This window comes from Stegodyphus dumicola, chromosome 6, assembly GCF_044657685.1.
Source record: "Stegodyphus dumicola isolate Sdum_Otavi_A_Nest chromosome 6, ASM4465768v1".
Lineage (NCBI taxonomy): Eukaryota > Metazoa > Arthropoda > Arachnida > Araneae > Eresidae > Stegodyphus > Stegodyphus dumicola.
In genome coordinates, this window is record NC_140773.1 from 211,306,124 (window position 1) to 211,323,615 (window position 17,492).

General features: G+C 28.7%; 1 protein-coding gene across 12 annotated transcripts in view; it reads left to right on the top strand.

Annotated features, from left to right (window-relative positions):
• The window catches only part of LOC118194022 (cell adhesion molecule Dscam1-like), a 234,218-nt gene that overhangs the window by 101,548 nt on the left and 115,178 nt on the right, over positions 1 to 17,492 (top strand). The window contains exons 1-4 of one of the 12 annotated variants that reach the window (XM_085819464.1): positions 3,823 to 4,034; positions 4,819 to 5,103; positions 6,481 to 6,600; positions 8,743 to 8,913. The exons of 8 other annotated variants lie outside the window; for them this stretch is intronic. In XM_085819464.1, the coding sequence (XP_085675590.1) occupies positions 3,977 to 4,034; positions 4,819 to 5,103; positions 6,481 to 6,600; positions 8,743 to 8,913 (634 nt within the window). In that variant the 5' untranslated portion in view covers positions 3,823 to 3,976. Of the gene's footprint in view, positions 1 to 2,417; positions 2,589 to 3,822; positions 4,035 to 4,818; positions 5,104 to 6,480; positions 6,601 to 8,742; positions 8,914 to 12,040; positions 12,198 to 12,991; positions 13,277 to 13,969; positions 14,090 to 15,350; positions 15,522 to 16,589; positions 16,765 to 17,492 lie in introns of those variants that run through there. 3 more of the 12 variants (XM_085819455.1, XM_085819454.1, XM_085819460.1) reach the window with 3 other exon arrangements.

Sequence of the window (17,492 nt, forward strand, 5' to 3'; positions counted from 1 at the left end):
GAAAACATAATAGTAAAAAGAAGCCATTTTTTGCTTAACAGGGTGGCATGACTTGGCATGGGGTGGTAAACAAATTGCAAAGGGTTTACGGTACACAGTGGTGCTAAAATCAGTTTCATTGCGGATTATAAGAATATCGAGGAAGGGGAGGGAATTGTTGGATTCAATTTCAAGAGTGAATTGGATGGCTGGATCAATTGAATTCATAATAGATAGAATCTCGGATAAATCCTCTTTATAACCGTCAAAAAGTGCGAAAGTGTCGTCAACATACCGAATCCAAAGACGAAAAGATAATTTATCAAATAATTTCATCTCAAAATAGTGCATATAAATGTCAGCAAGTACCGTACTGAGAGATTACCCATAGCCAATCCTTCAACTTGACGAAAATATGCATTTTGGAAAACAAAGTGGGTTTGACTTAGAGAAACTTTAGTAAGCGAAACCAACTCATTAATTTCAGTATGTGTGAAGTGAAATTCCCGAAGCCTAGTTTCAAGACTAGGCTTCGGGAATTTCACTTTCCCAAAGGGGGCCTTTCTATGTATTTCTTTCTCCTGATGAGGAGGGACCTTTAGCTGCCCTCGAAATCGATTGAGTGTTTCATTATACCTACGCTAAATATAAGGTTGTTTTTTACGATTTTGATTGTCACATTAGCGTGTTTCTCTTCTAGTCTATGTCATAAATGTTCATAACAATTATCAGTTAAATGTATTATAAAGTAAATGTATTTTAAACCATATCAAATAGGTACATAGGTAACAAACTAACTAATGGTTTAAGCTAATAAGCTATGCCTTTAAATATATCCGTTTTCAAGAAATAGTTTTTTATTTGAAAGATAAAATGAAGATCTATTGCCACATCGAGTATCAGCACTTTTGGATACCGCCAGGCCAGAAAAATGAATTTCAAAGAGGAATTTAAGATCTTATCTTTCGCGAAATGGCACCATTCGCGATGTCATAAGTGCATGATTATGTAAAGGTACCAAACGGCTGAAAAATCACCGCTAAAGATGTTTCAGACCATTGACCTAAATGTTTACTTGGTATCTTATAAGGAATTCCTCCCGCTTTCCTAGCGTGCCTCTGTGATGTAGTGGTTCTTCACGCTGGGCCGGTATTCCAGAGGTCCGTGGTTCGATTCCCGGTGAAGGCGTTGCTAATTTTTCATCTTGTCTGCCTTCAAAAACACCTAATGTCTTTATAGTGGCGCCCGAACTAAAAGGGTGTTGCATGAGGTTTCTCCACACCCAGGATTTGGCGACTGGGTCTCCTAAAAACCCCAGTCGTCCTCTAAAAAGGGGAGTATATATAAGCTATTGCTCCTGCTTTCCTAGCGTGCCTTCGTGGTGTAGTGGTTCTGCACGCTAAGCCGGTATTCCAGAGGTCCGTGGTTCAATTCCCGGCGAAGGCGTTTGCTAATTTTTCATCTTGTCTGCTTTCAAAAACACCTAATGTCTCTACAATCTATTGAGAGAATAGAAATTTTGCTTTAATGTTTACATTTCTCATAAAAATTATGTCTTTATTTTATTCAATATTCATATTTTTTGGTTAAACATTTCGAAATAGTTAAAGGCTTTTAGCTTACTCGTAGAGTAACATTTACTAATTTTGAAAAAGGTTTTTATTTATTTCCTGTTTTTATAAATACAGCCATTCAAGTAAAAAGGTATAAAGATTATTTTTAAAGCAGATAATTTATTAATCTGAACTTAAATAAATAAACTGGCTTCAGTTATTAGCTAAATGCTTTTCGGAAACAAATAGTATTTTAAAAGTTCTACCTTTTTAGTTGATTAAATATGAATTTTTCTCATCATTATTAAAATTTTAATGAGACTGAACCTGAAATCGTGTAGTATCCATATAGAGACAGGTCTTTCACATATTCAAAAGTTTCAAAAACAAACATTTTGCTTAAAATTTAAATTATTTAACATATTGAGTGGTAATCTGGCTCATTCTGAAAGTCATTAAAAGTGATAAAAAGTAACGGTAACCGTTCCTTTCATATTAATTTATATTTCATATTAATCTGAAATCAAGAACTTCACAACTTGTTTGGAAATAATGCGAAGAGAGTTATTTATTTTCGTTATCTGATTTAAAGTTATTTTTGAACTGTTTTATATTCTGTCATTTTGAATTGTTATCCATACTGGTATCATTAACTCTCTTAGAATTAAACTTAACTTGTGTAGTATTAAAATATAAAATGAGTTCTTAATAAAATTGTAGCTGACTTAATATCTTGAGAATTCAACTGATATGTTATGTACTGGTTTTCTTTTTACTGCATATCATTACATATTGCATTGATTTTAAGATTATTATAAAATGTAAAAGTTGTATTATTTATTAAATAACAATACTTGTAATTTTATTATTGTTTTTTCTTATTAGGTCATGGAATGGAATTTATTCCAATAATAGGTTCTCCAGAAATTAGTCTTTTCCCCAATGGAAGTCTTTCTGTGACCTCTATTAAAAAGGATGATGAAGGCTTGTACATGTGTAATATCTCCAATAATATCGGTTCACCGCTGCATAAAACGATTGTTATTAGAGTTATAGGTATGCTAATTTACAATTTCATACAACAGAATGAAAATGGTACTGCGAATTTATGTTTATATGTAAAAAAAATCAGAACTTAATAGTGTTTTGAATCTGTTAGTAATTTTTAGTAGAAATGTCCTCTTCTAATACATTACTTCCGTTTCCTATGAATGGGGTGATTATTCATGTATTTAAGCATTTATTTCGTTTGCTCCTGCGTAATGTTTCAATACACGTTTATAACAGATGAATTCGCAATATGTTTTCATGATTTCTAAATGCTTTTGAATAACAGCTGGTTTATAACCAGCCATGGGATATATTATACAGTTGTTGATCTGTACTATAAAAACTTCGAAGACTCTTTTCTTCGTACAATTGAATTTATAACATGGCAAATGCCATTGTAAATGCCGAAGTTTAAATATATGTAAATAAATTCAGAAATATGATTTTCCTCCACGTTTAACGGCAAATCTCTTCAAAGATATATTAAGTGCCTTTAATTCATTTTGTATATTGGAAAGGAACAATGAGAAACCGATTGTTAATACATAGTTTTAAATGGAAAATGCTCTATGAAGAGCAGGTATGAATTTCAACAAATTTTTGAAAATTTAATTTATCTAAATATGCTCTGCTTTAAGTGCTATTCTATTCATGATTATGGATAGCATAGCAATGAAACAATTCTATGGAACTCTCAGATTTTGTTAAAAATGTCTTCAGAATATTATCTAAAACTTGCGAAATTATTTTATGAATTGTTCCTTGTATGATAAAGTGCTTGTAATAATCTGTCATCTCAATCATATTTGTAATCTGAATGATTTCAAATCATTCAGATTGTATTTCTTCAGATTCAGATTTAGATTCATTGAATGAATCTGAATCATCAGATTCAGATTCATTGAAATGTAAAATGGAATGTTTTTTGTACTTAATCTTCTCCGTTTTTGAATGGAACTGAATTCATATTAAAATATATAATTTACACAGCTACATAATATTTTTGTTGTTTTTGATGCTATATGTGTAGCTTGATCATTGTACCAATTATCTGTATTGTGCAATTCACGCAGTAATTATATAGTTCACTCAGACGTTTTTCTAAATTTCACCTCATGTATTTTCATTTAGTTCGTAAAAGTGAATCTTGAGGGCGCTACTACTCTTCAGACGCGTTTACAGTTAACGTAGATACTCGCCATTACATGCATACAATGTATTAATGTTCACAACGAATGATATAAGTTTGTCATTTTACTGATACCTTTTAGATCTTATGGTGTTCGGAGGTTTTCAGAAACTTTTTAAATCAAATCGTACTATTAAAATATCTTATGCGTATCTCTGAAGCTTTGAATTCATCAACTTCAAGATTTAGGTTCAAGTAGGATATTATGAAGCTGTCTACTTTAGATGTGTTGGCTGTCGTCATTATTTCAAATCTGTTACCAGGTGAGCAATTACTATATATTCTTAAATATTTCTAAATATCCCATTTCAAAATGTTAAATAAAATTTATAATCCATTTCTTTCTCATGCTGAATTTTTATTCATGTACTCATACTATATATCATTTTGTATATATGAGGACCTGTATATGATATGATGATCTAGAACGTTTCATAAATGCTTATAAGTGCAGTGGCAGAAAATCATCGCAATTTGACTAATGACTTCATATATTATGCAAAGCATTAGAATATTAGTTAACTATAGTTATGCAGATTTGTTTATATTGATATTCACTGCATGAAAATGTAATTTTGGATATTATCAAGAATTAAAGAAAACTTATATAAATTTATAAAATCTTTCAACATATATTTGATATGTATAGGTTAACAAATCTTAGTCACAGGATATTCTATCATGTGGAATTTTTAGTTTATACAATTTCACATTACAGAAAGCTTTAATATATAAAACTGAATATGTAAGAATATTAAATGTTATATATTGAACTAAATGATGACTTAATTGAAGTTCTTTCACGGAAATAAAAAATATGAAAATTTTATTACATTTTTTATTAAATACGAGTATTTAAAATAAAAATTGATATGTTATCAATTTTCATTAAAAGTAAAACTGAATGTCATTAAAATCATCTAAGGAAAAAATAAATAAATTGGAAATGTATTGCATTAAAATTAATATATAATAGTTTAATATTTATCTAACGTTTTATGCATAGATGTTTTTAAAAATAAATAAATGATTTTTTATAATTTTCAGGTATCTGGGGTTTGAAAATTCAACCTTTCTCTTTTCCGCAGACATCTGTAATTGGAAAGCGGGTTATCACTGTCTGTGCTACATCAACTGGAGGTAAAGTCGAATATAAATGGTTAAAAAATGGAAAGGAGATTGTTAAAAATAGTAAAATTAACATAAAGTCATTTCCGGAGCTATCTAATCTCATTATCGATCCTCTAACTGAAGATGATAGTGGGAATTATACATGTATTGCGAGTACGAGAGGCGTATCAGATAGCTACACTACGACTTTAGAGGTTTTGAGTAAGTATATATTTTTATTAATTTGAACTTTGAATAATAATTTGAATTTCTAGAAACAATTTTCATATTTAGTGAATAGACTGGATATATAGCTTGCCTTTGAAATACATAAATTGAATGATTATTTCTTTGGGTACTTTAATTAAATTAATTCCAATTAATAAAGAGGTAGCTATAAATTATATTTCAACCTAAGATTTTAAAAAATAGAAAAAAATCTTAAACCTTGAACTTTTAACTACAGCATAAAAACTGTACAAGATGAAGCAAAGATTAAGAAAAATTATTCTCAAGCTGTTAAAATAATTTATTAGTTGGAAATTGTCAAGTATGAATCTAAACTGATGCATTGCAGTTTTCATTTTGTGCAACAAATAATAAGCTAGTTGTAAAAGCTATTACTTTGTGTCGGAAATGATAGGATTGAATGAAAAAATTACTATAGCTGCATCTTCCTTAGTCTGGAATTAAGAGTTTCATTTTCAATTCATATCAGCATTATGGTTTATCTGCAGTATGTGTTCCTACAGTGTCCTGTGCCATTCCATGATCTGTTTTTTATATTTTATATGTGATGTTAAAGCAGATTTACATTGCTATATGCCTTTTACCTCTATCTTTGCCTGCATTAAAGTATGAGATTAATTCGCATGCTTTATATAACATTAGCGTTTTGAATAAGATTTAATGCATTTCACATATTTTTATGAATAATTAAGAAATATAAAGATTTCCCGTTATATGAAGAATTCAGTTTCTCTCATTTATGAACTTATTGGATTTTGCTATTAATATCTAAATAGAATATGAACAAGTCAATTTATATCTTTAATATACCAATGCTTCAATATATATCTGGATTACATAATTTTATAAAAATCGCTTTTTACACCACTAGATATAGAAATGTCTCTTCATATTGTTTTATTTATGAAATGTCACATATTGCTCATAATAATATCTAAATAGAATATTATGAGACTTTTACGTAAAAATTGTTCTTTACACAAAGTTTTTCATCTTCTAATTCAGCTGACTACATATAACCTGTTTTAACATTTAGTTTATAAACTGCGACAAATTCAACGGTATGTCCATTTCTAGGTATAGAAATATGTAGCTACTTTTGCCAAAACAATTGGAAGCTACAAAATCTAAGTGTTCTCATTTCATACAGCGCTGCATTTAATTCCATGTATATAACATAAATTAATCACTGAAGTAAAGGCATTGTGATTTACTTTTGTTTGAGCGGAAATATTGTGTGTTAAATATTTTGTTCGTAAAATCTCTTGATGTATTTTAAAAACGCTTTTTCTTAACTGGTTTATTTCAATCAAATTACATTATAATCTTAATTTTAATTCTTGTTTTCAGTTCCCCCTCAATGGAAAGTCCTTCCGTCTGACATTGAAGCTATTAATGGAGATTCTGTGACTCTCAGTTGTCAAGGTAGCGGAAAACCGGAACCAACTATTGTTTGGTCCAGGATAATTGGTATGTTTTTTTTTTTTTTTCTTTTTCTCCTCTGTGATAAAATGTTTGTAAGATTGTTTTTTCTCTAAAAATGTAATCTGAAGTATACAATTTAATCTCTTTACGAAATGTTAATCTCAGATGCATTTTCCAAACATCCAGACATTTGCAATTTGATGCATTCGTTGGGTCTCATATGCGAAGTATAAATATTTTATTCCCATCAAAACATTAAATTAAATTTTAATAGGTACTTGCACTTTTTAATAATTATGTAGAAAATATATTTTGTAACTAATATTTTTTATTTTACAAATTCCAAAATTAGCGCTTAAGCCATTTAGTTCACGAGCTCTCCAGTACTTTTTAACAATGTCTTCATACCGAGAAAGTACAATACAATTATTTAAATGCTCAAAAATCATAGGCTGGTTGGAGTCACACAAAATTGAGTATGAGGAATTCATCACTCCAGTTCTGTAGAGGTGGTCTCACGAACAGTCATGTCCGGTCAGACGTCTAAATAGGCCTACAGCTGCCTTTCTTGGAAAAATTGGAATGAAAGTTGTCTCTTTCCCCAGAATCCTCCATCTCTTATCCATAGCACGTTGAATCATATCCTGCTTAAGGATTTTTTTCTTAAGCCAGGTTTACAAAGTATTTAGTCGTATGAAAAGAAAGCGATCGATTAATGCTTTGCATTACCGAAGTTCCTTTCTTATACAATGTATAAGCTTTTTTTTTTTTTTTTTTTTTTTTTTTTTTTTTTTTTTTTTTATACCATAATTTCATTTTTGAAGTCATCATCAATAAGAAGGCAAGAGAGACAAAGCTGTAGCATATTTAGCGTTATCCAGGGTGCACCACGAGGTTGCCTGCTACGTTACACCCCACTAATATATTTTTGGCAATGTCATTATGAATTGTCAAGGTTTAAATGTCATTTTTGTCTTTTACTTTTTCTCTTTTTTGAGGTAAGAGAAGAGGGGAGGTGGCTTTCAATAACGTACAAAAATGTTCTCACTGTTTTTCATTTGTTTCGAAAAATGGTTAAAAAAACGTTCACGTCTGTATTTCGTGACCCATCCTGACCATAAAAATGTGATCACTTAACCGTGACACCTAGTAAATCAAAAGATGAATATTTATTATTTTTTATTCATAATTCGTTAAAAAAACTACTGTATTTCATTGTATAGTACGTCTTAATGAACAGTAGGGAGGATTCAGACATTGTATGTATTTTTTTTAACATTATTTAGTCGTTTTGCTGAGAAACTGTGTTCTTAGTTATTTTTGGTCTCATTGCGCCTCGCAGGACGTTTCTTCTGCAATATTTGTTTGTAAAAGGAGAAACATGATTTACAGGAAGTTAACTCGAAAAATGGTACTTAATGCCACAAATTTGTTTTCCAAACCTACCTTCATTTCCGTTACATTTACAAAATCTTCATTATTTAAACATACTTATTTTCAAGTTATTTTTCTGCCAATGATTATGAGAAATTTCAGGCTACTCTTAGTTTATACATAATTAATTTTTAAAGTTTAGTTATTAGAATTTAATTGTTGTGAAATGGTGTGTTTCTAAAATGTCTCTAAATACTGACTAATGTTAAAAAACAATGAAATCTCTCTGAGACAATCACCCTTGATTCCAGACAGTTTTCATGTCTTGTAATTTTGAATTCGGTTGCGAATATCTACTATTTATATGCTACTATTTAATTATGTACTCAGAAATACTGGCCACATTCAGAAGTGGTCGTTTTAAGTAAGTGATCGCCGTGAGAGGTTTCACTGTAGTGATATTGCTTTCTAACACATAAATGTTTCTTGTAATGCAGACGCTAGTAAGCTGTAAATATATGTGTAAAAATCAGATGGCGAATTTTTAAGGATTTATGTTTGTTTACCTAATATAGAAACTGCTATAGGAAACTAAATTTTAATCAGAACTAAAACACATTATTAAAAGTGAAAAAAGCATTTTTTTTTTCAAAGTATAGATAGTATTTTGGTTACTTTAGATTTGTATTAAAACTGTTAAACCTTATTAAGTCTCATTTGAGTGTAATATGTATTATTGGTTTTACAAAAATTGCTGGTATTAGGAAAAATTATTTTACGTGCTTCTGTTATAATAGTTTATCCCCTTTTTAGGTTCCACTTCCGATTTTATTTCCCTGTCAAACTCTAATCAGCATGTAATACAACAAAATGGAAGTATAATTTTGAAAGATATAGAGAAAAATGATGAAGGAATGTACAAGTGCAATATTTCGAATGGAATAGGAAATCCTTTGATTAAAACTATAATTTTGAAAGTCATAGGTATGTTTATTGTAAGTAGTTGTAATCCTTTATTACATGTATGTAAGGAGTTTCGAAATATTTTTAAATGGCATGTAAATAAAATTCTTCTCATTTCCATCTAGGAAAATTTTATTTATGATATGAATCAGAATCTATTATATTTATTATTGATTTTAATAGTCACCTAATTTCTTTTCGTCTTATTGTAATATGCCTATTCCATTTGAAGACTTTAACACTTATTATAGTTTTCAATAAATGAGTTCAGTAAATTTCTTATAAAAGAAAGGAGACATGGACTCAGTCTAGTATGAAAATATACAATATTCAAGGTATAGTTGTACCTTGTTCTTACTTACAGAATTTTCGAAGTTGGTAACGCTTTATGCACAGATGGACTCGAAACTACGTTTTGATGACCTGACTTTATAATGTTCTTTAATTCTGCTCTCTAACCGAATGAAATTTTTACATTTTCACTTTCAGTTCGATATTGCATGTGTTTCAGCAAATGCAGTAACCACGAAAAGGTTCTTCATTCCAGCGCTAAGAGACCTTTGATTGCATATTTGGTTGCATAGCTACCAAATTATATTATTATATAATATTATTATAATCACGAAATTATAATAACTGTCAAACATAATATATATATACTGCGTGCGTAATAACCAAATACCAGTATTTGAATCATAACTTCGCTTGCGTAATTTGAACTCACAATCTCTGTTTTCTGTTGTGCTAATCGAAAGTTAGAAATAAGTCACCCATTTTATACTTAAAAACAATTGACGGGTAGCTGTCCGTTAAATTTGTTCCAAAGGGCTGCTGAGTTTAGATGTGTAGATTAGTTCCTAAGATATTTTATGTTTCTTAATTTTTATTTTATTAATTAAGTGTTCTTTTTGTTTATCTTATATGGTATTTAGTTACTTTGAAGAATAAATGTTTAGGAAAATCTGTAGGAAAATAAAATAAAACTAATAGCAATGTATTAATTATTTATTTCTTAACATTATTCCTGTATACAACATGGATAAGTTAAAACTTTATGTAAAACTGGACAATGATATGAAAAATAACAAACATAATTCAATACTCCAGCACTGATTTTTCTAGCAAAATTAAGATCTATATATGAATTACCTAAAATACTTGGATAATTGGTTGGTGCCATGTTAAGATTAAAGTGTTATTTCATAATAACTGAACGCTTTTACATTTAGTTTTACACTGATATTAAAATATCCCATAATAATCATTAGTGTATATTTTTTGACGTCGCAACAAAGACAAAACTTTTCTATTTTTATTGACTGGTGGGATGCTTTTCATAAGCCACAGTCTGTCACAAATATTGCAAATATATCCAAATTCATTATATCTGAACCGTTTGACAAAATATTGTGCACACAATTGATCAGTTTTTTTAGACAGACACTGTTGAAGAATCTCTCTACTCTAATATGGTAAATATACACCCAAATTTGATAATTTATTATTATTGGCAATGGTAGAAGCTGAAGCACCTTGATTTATTTGAAAACTAAAACCTTCCAGTCGTTTATATGTTCTTATTATTTTCATAACATATTACGTTCTTCCCTTTTTACCGGTAAACATTTTTTATTATCTTCTTTCAACAAATCTTTCTTCAATTTTTATGCTTGTCTCTTGCTTTGTATTCTTAGTGCATCTTTAGTTTTCGATATTGTATATTTTTTATACAAACAAAATCAGTACTTCTCTCCCGCAACCTTCACGGCCAACTCCAACATAGAACTAAGTGGTGTTATATACTAACTCATGGCGCAAGCACGTCTGACGTTATCAAAGTATTAAGTTAAGTGCGTATTAGTAGTAACTGCGTATTTTTGCCTAACGTTGAGACCCTGCTGTAGCTCAACCACAGCTCCAAGTTTTAATTTTGTGAGTGTGTGTGTTTTGTAATGGTCATCTTTAAAAATCAATAAAGCCCTAAACAACAACTTCGGGAATTATTCAGATATGAACATTCCACTGAGACATATTTTGCGTTAAAATATGACATATTTTGCGTTAAAAAACTGTTTTGTTCCTGAGACTGTCATTGAAGAGCGTAGTCTGTCGTTCAAATGGTATTCAAAGCGTCGGATCTGATGAAATGAGTTGCCAGCATGAATACTGCCGTCTTCAAACTAATAGCTTAGTTTGAAGGCTGCTATTGTTACCTTTTAAATGCAATATTCAGAAATAAATAAAATTTATCTATTTTCTTTATTTAAATGTTTATTCAAGTTATTTTGATAACTTTAGAATTATGTGTCAGATGTGTTTTAATCTTATGCGATTCGAACCGAAACTTGAGTTTAAAGTGCACGTAAATCGGTCGGCCTGATTATTCTTATTCAGAAAGCATTATACATATGATGGTTTCAAGAGTTTTTAGTTTTTACGTAGTAATCTTATTGCTATTGAAATCGAATATTAAATAATAAAATCTGAAATGATAAATTGACTTCGTTGAAAACATTTTCTTGTCGTATATTATTTTTCAAGCTAAAATTTCATTCATTCTACAAAAATATCGCATTTTTCGTGATTTTTCAGTTACAAGAAATAGTATATGTATCATGTTACTATATGAAACACTAAAGTTATTGTTTTTCACAAAGGAAAATAGCGTGGCTTCACACAATAAATGTATTTACCTATTTTACTTGCACATGGTCAGCATTCATATTTAATGATATTTTAATGGTATTTTTATGAATGTAGAAATATTACATTATTTATTTATGTATTTGATAAACCATTAATATCTTTAGACTATGCTGTTTGGCTTAAATTTTTCAGTTTAATTGGTTTACTATATAAACCACAATTTTTCATATAGGTTAAGTTATGAAATATGAACATCATCATATTAACAATTTTAGTAAGAGCCTTCACAGTGAGTGCAAATAAATTAAATTATCTTCAAAAAAAGTAATTTAAATGTTTTATATTTAGGAAAGGAATTATTTTAATATGAGAAATTAGTTTATGTTTCCAAACACTGATGGCGCTGCTGTCTTATGTACGTAAAACATTTCTGTATTCTTTATAACATAGCCAACGCCATTGCTTTCAGTATTTTTCAATAGAACAAACTGTATGTCTGTTGGTAGTTTTCTACATTTCAGTTTAATAAAAGAAGCGAGTAACGAGAAGATTTTACAGAAAAGACAAATTATAGGAAAAAATGTTTTTATGCCGAAATTATATTACAGTTGCTTTAATAATGCTGGAGCTATGTTTCATTCACAAAAGTCAATCTTCAGGTAAGTGTACATGGTACTATTTTCTTCTTAAATGCATGAATCTCCGTTTAAAGAAATATTAATCTATGTGTAAAATAAACCTAAAGTTTTATAACATTTGAATGAATGACGAATTGGTGGAAAACTTATTCATGTTAAAAATACTTATGAATAATTTAAATATAAAATACTGCTTGTTATTACATATGTGAATATATATAAGTTTCTAGTATGCCATGCAAACTAATTTCGTTTGCAAGTAGTTCACTAAGTGATGACGAATTAAGTGATAAAAATATCAGGTTTTACTCAAAATTTCACTATAATCAGGAAAATTAATACCAACTCGAAACTAATTACAAATAAATAACAGTATTGCAATAACAAATAAGTAATCTGGTGTTTTTTATTGTAAGTTATTCTAGAACATTAAAATTAATCGTTCTAATCAATTTGACTTTCCTGGTAAATTTACTAATTTCTATACATTTATCTTTATTACATCAATTTTGAACAATTATCAGATTTTATTGAAATTTTATGCTAGAAAAAAGTCATACATAATTTCTTAAATGGATTGTTTTGAATTTAACTAATAGCATTGCGTCTTATAATTTCATATTAATAGTTAATTTTATAAATAGTATTACATTATTTTGATATTGTATAACAATACTGTTTTTCTCCGATATATATGTTGCACTTTAGAAACTCATCTGACTGACTGCTTTTCAAAGCAACTTCACTGTAATTAACATGTGATAAATTATGAAGGGTTTAAACATCAATGCTGCATTACCAAATTATTTTTTCAGATGAAATATTAAAAGTCCAATCCTTTGTATTTCCATCATCGCCAATGGTCGGCCAGAGAGTTAGTACAATGTGTGCTACTGTCACAGCGACCAGCAAAATGGAATTTCGGTGGTTCAAAAATGGGGCTGATCTCTCCAAATCAAATAGAATTCAAATAATATCTTTCCCTGAAATTTCAAATATAATAATTGATCCTTTGAGTGAAGAAGACAGCGGTAATTACACGTGTACAGTTACTGCAAGAGGAATGACTGACAGCTACACAGCAACGCTTAATGTTCTTAGTGAGTATTCAGTATTAATGAAAATTATTTACAATTAGCTATTTACAAAAAGACAATATTTTTATGTTTTATATCAATTGTCTTTACAAGATTCTGTTTAAACTGACTGTGATATAAAAATTCATATTTTTTTCGATTTATCAGTATTTTGTGTCAGAAGAAAATGAAGCAATGTAAGAATTAAATGCTGATTCAGGCCTTTTGAGAATTTTTTTTTTTTTTTTTTTTTTACTTTGATTAAATCACTAAAACATAATTTGTTATTTAAAAATATCCGTCGAGAAATTAATTTATATAACTTTAACAAATATATAGCATTGAGGCTAACGCTATATTTATTCATTATTTTATGTAGTAAGGGGTCTTACATATCAGTCTCCTTTTCCTTTTTTGTGAAATTATTATAAACTTTTATTGTAAAGCATTATTGGTAAAATTATTATTGAAAAAAAAGAAAAATATATTCTACATTATGTTTTAAAATACAGGCCTGAAAATTACTTGTAATTATTTTCACAGCTTATCTAGATCTGGATGAAATATATATTCATTGATATAATGCAAATCTTGTTTAATACTAGCTAAAGAACTACTATATTAATGTTGATTATTTTAAAAGTTTTAAATATTCGTGCAACATGCAGCAAAATGCATAATGAATGCGCAATGTTTCATGAGCCATATTTTCTGCAGTCCCCCCATCATGGAAGGACAAACCTGTTGACATAGAAGCAACTAGAGGAGAAGTTATCTTCGTAAATTGCGCTGGTTTAGGTAAACCTAAACCAAAAACTAAGTGGGCCAGAATAACAGGTAAGTCTCATAATATGAAACTTAAATGTATAAGTAAATAGAATGAAGTTTTCTGTAGATGACAATGCAACGAGTTCCTTCATAGCACTCACTTCTAAATTTTTTAAAAAATTTAACTTTTATTTTTAATTTCAGTAAAAATCATAAAGCTAATTTTTTATACGAAGCTGGGTATTATAAATGCTTGAAAAGGTATCATACTGCCAGAAAATTTTATCGTAATTTTTCTTCTTATTTTTTTTGGGGGGGGGGTAAACACTTTGAATTACTTTGATAATGTTTGTAATGTCATGGAGTACATACTCTTGCTTTTGAAGCTATGCATAAAAATAGAGAATTGAGATGAGAATCCACAATCTCAGCTTTACAATAATAAAGTAATAACCTTGTGCATGACTTCTTTTCTGTATTGAAACGACGAAGAAACAGTCACCACAAATATTACAGTCCTACTCCCTCATTCAGGATTCAATATTATTGATATAAGTGTCATTTCTTGCTGTTTATTTATGTAAGGAATTCCATTTTGCAGTAAAAATTAAGCATGTATACACGTGAAGAATATTTCATTATACCAATAAATTTTACTGTTCTAGCAGCAAACTTTATTTGTGTTGGTATCACTTTTCAAATGTATAAAAATAGCCAATTAAATTGAGAATTAAAACAAATTGGAATCCTTCATACACGTAGGGAAAGAAATCCGATTAAGATGTTCTTTATCAAGAGTTTATTGGGTAGTATTATTTCTCTGTTGCTCACAGAAAAAATAAATTAGCGGTATATATATGTTTAATCATCTACTTAGGGGGTGTACATTATTAAGAATTAGTAAATTTGATTGATATATTTGTGACTTAATTTAAATTAATTTAATTCTGATGCATTTAATTCCTCAAGAATTAGCTAATCAGTTTGTTATGATTTATTTCAGTTGCATTGTGATCCCATATTTCATTTAAAGTACATTTTTGCAACTCATTTCAAGATTCTTTGCAAAAGTTATACGCAAAGTACATCACGCAGGATCCGTTACACTTAGCTGACTCTCTTACCTTTTCCCTAATAAACTGTAAATTCACGTGTTACATAATTACTCTACTACCTTTCTAATACTTATTACTATATCGATAGAATTAGAATTAACAGCATTAAATAAAATACCAGATTTTACAATATATTATCCCCATATTTTGCTTTGTATCATGTTATTTAATAATTAACTTAGTATGATAATTTCAACTGAGTATACATTTTTCAGATTATGATACAAATTTCGCCAGTCTTCAGAATTCTGATAATATTGTTATTCATGAAAACGGTACCCTGGAAATAAGAAGTATCAACAAGGAAAACGATGGGTACTATCAGTGTACTATTTCAAACGGTGTTGGTTCTGACTTAAAAAAAGATGTAAATATTAAAGTTATTGGTAAGTGGGTTTCATTCAAACATATTTGCATCAAAAAGGTTAATTATTTCAATATTAAAAGTTCCGATCTGTTGTTATGTAATGTATTGCTGTTATTTCATGCATAATGAATTGTAGTGTATCTCAAAGTTGTGTTACGCCGTAGAGGGAATTTTCTTTTACGATCACTCAAAGTCACAAAACACAGAAGCGCAACGTACATTTCAGATTGTTTAAGAAGGCTTGTCTGAATATGAAACACATTGTGAATGGATTCTAATAAAAGCAATGACCCCCTAGCATTAGTAAGTATATAGTTTTACATTTTTTCATCCTGTTTCATTTTTAATTATATATAAAAAAGATATAAATTTGTGAAAGCACTCTCTATTGCTTTTTTAAAAAAATACCTTTCTTTTACAAAGATGTATAAATATCAGTTTAGTGAATTGCAATGTTTAGAGCATAAATAAATTCATTTGCATGTCGAAAATAAGTTATAACAAAGAATATCATATATGAATTATTAATTATTCCATCTGAATAGGAAATAACGGCAAATGGTTTTACTTCACGAAAGCTATTTCTAATTGCAGTTTTGATTTAGACTGTCAGTGCAATCATTATATGGATTATTACAAATGTTATACAGTTCAACAACTACTTCATATTTTTTGACTTAAAATTCTATATATTGTCCTTATTTAATGATGTCGTTATAATCATTAGAATTTAAAATGACTATCTGATTATCTATGTTTTCATTTCAGTTCATTACAGTTTTATGATAACTTTTTTGTTTTGCAATGCTTCTATTTCATATCTACAATCTAATATGACAATGTATGTTCACATATATAGTAACTGGTTCTAAAGTGTAACTTTTTGGTGGTGAACGGGATTGAAAATACACTTAAAAGTTTAAGTAAAACTTGAGTAGATCGTCAAAATTTTTTTATGTGTTTTTGTATATTTTTGTGAAAAGTAAGTGAAAACATTATGAACTTTACTCGCTAGAGGGCGCTAAAGAAGGTTAAGCTAATTCTTAGAGCATTAGATGCAAACTTAACATCAGCGTCATCATTTACATCTCCTGATACTAAGAGAATAGTTCTTTATGTGTTGATCTTTTTTTCGTATTATTCCTAAATGTTTATAGAGTTAAACGACATGCAATAAATCTGTAAATTTTACCTCGAAGACATGAAACAGTGCATGCTATATTTCATGCTATATCAATTAGCAACATTTGGATATGCGTTTGGTAAGTGGTATTTTAGCATACATTTTTCAGTAAAAATGGAATAAATTTTTTAATTATTTCAAGATATGATATTACTGATTTTGACAAATGCTTCAATGACTTTTAAAACAAATTCTATAGTAGAAAGACTGTTTTCGATTCATTCACATTTGATCGACTTTATCCGATCAGAATGGCAATTTGAGAAATCATAAAATCATCTAATTATGATATTTGTCTTCACGACATATTACAATAATCCTATAAATGAAAATACGACATTCTACTCATAAAACTATTTTATTAAATAAAACTGAAATGTGCAATTAGAGAATAGTTTTCATTATTCGCTTTAGAAATTATTCATTTAATATAGTCTAAAATATGCTCTATATAACAAAATATTATTTACTTTACATATAAAGACAAATTGTTATTTTATAACTTTTACTGCACATAAATTGGCATTAATTTCTTTAGATATTAGATTATGTCGCAAGTAATAATCTTTCTCATTTATGTATAACATTAGGTGCATAGAAGTAAATATATTATTTAAAATAAGTTTTAAATTCCATATCTGCCTTTAAAGTATTCTACATATAAAAGCGAACACGTTTGTTAAAAAAACTCTTAAATTAAGTACCGTATTTTATTGTATGTTATGTGTGACACAAATTTATTTGTCTTTATTTTCATATATAGTTACTGTTCTTGCAAATGGTACTTATCACAAAATGTTGTGGTTT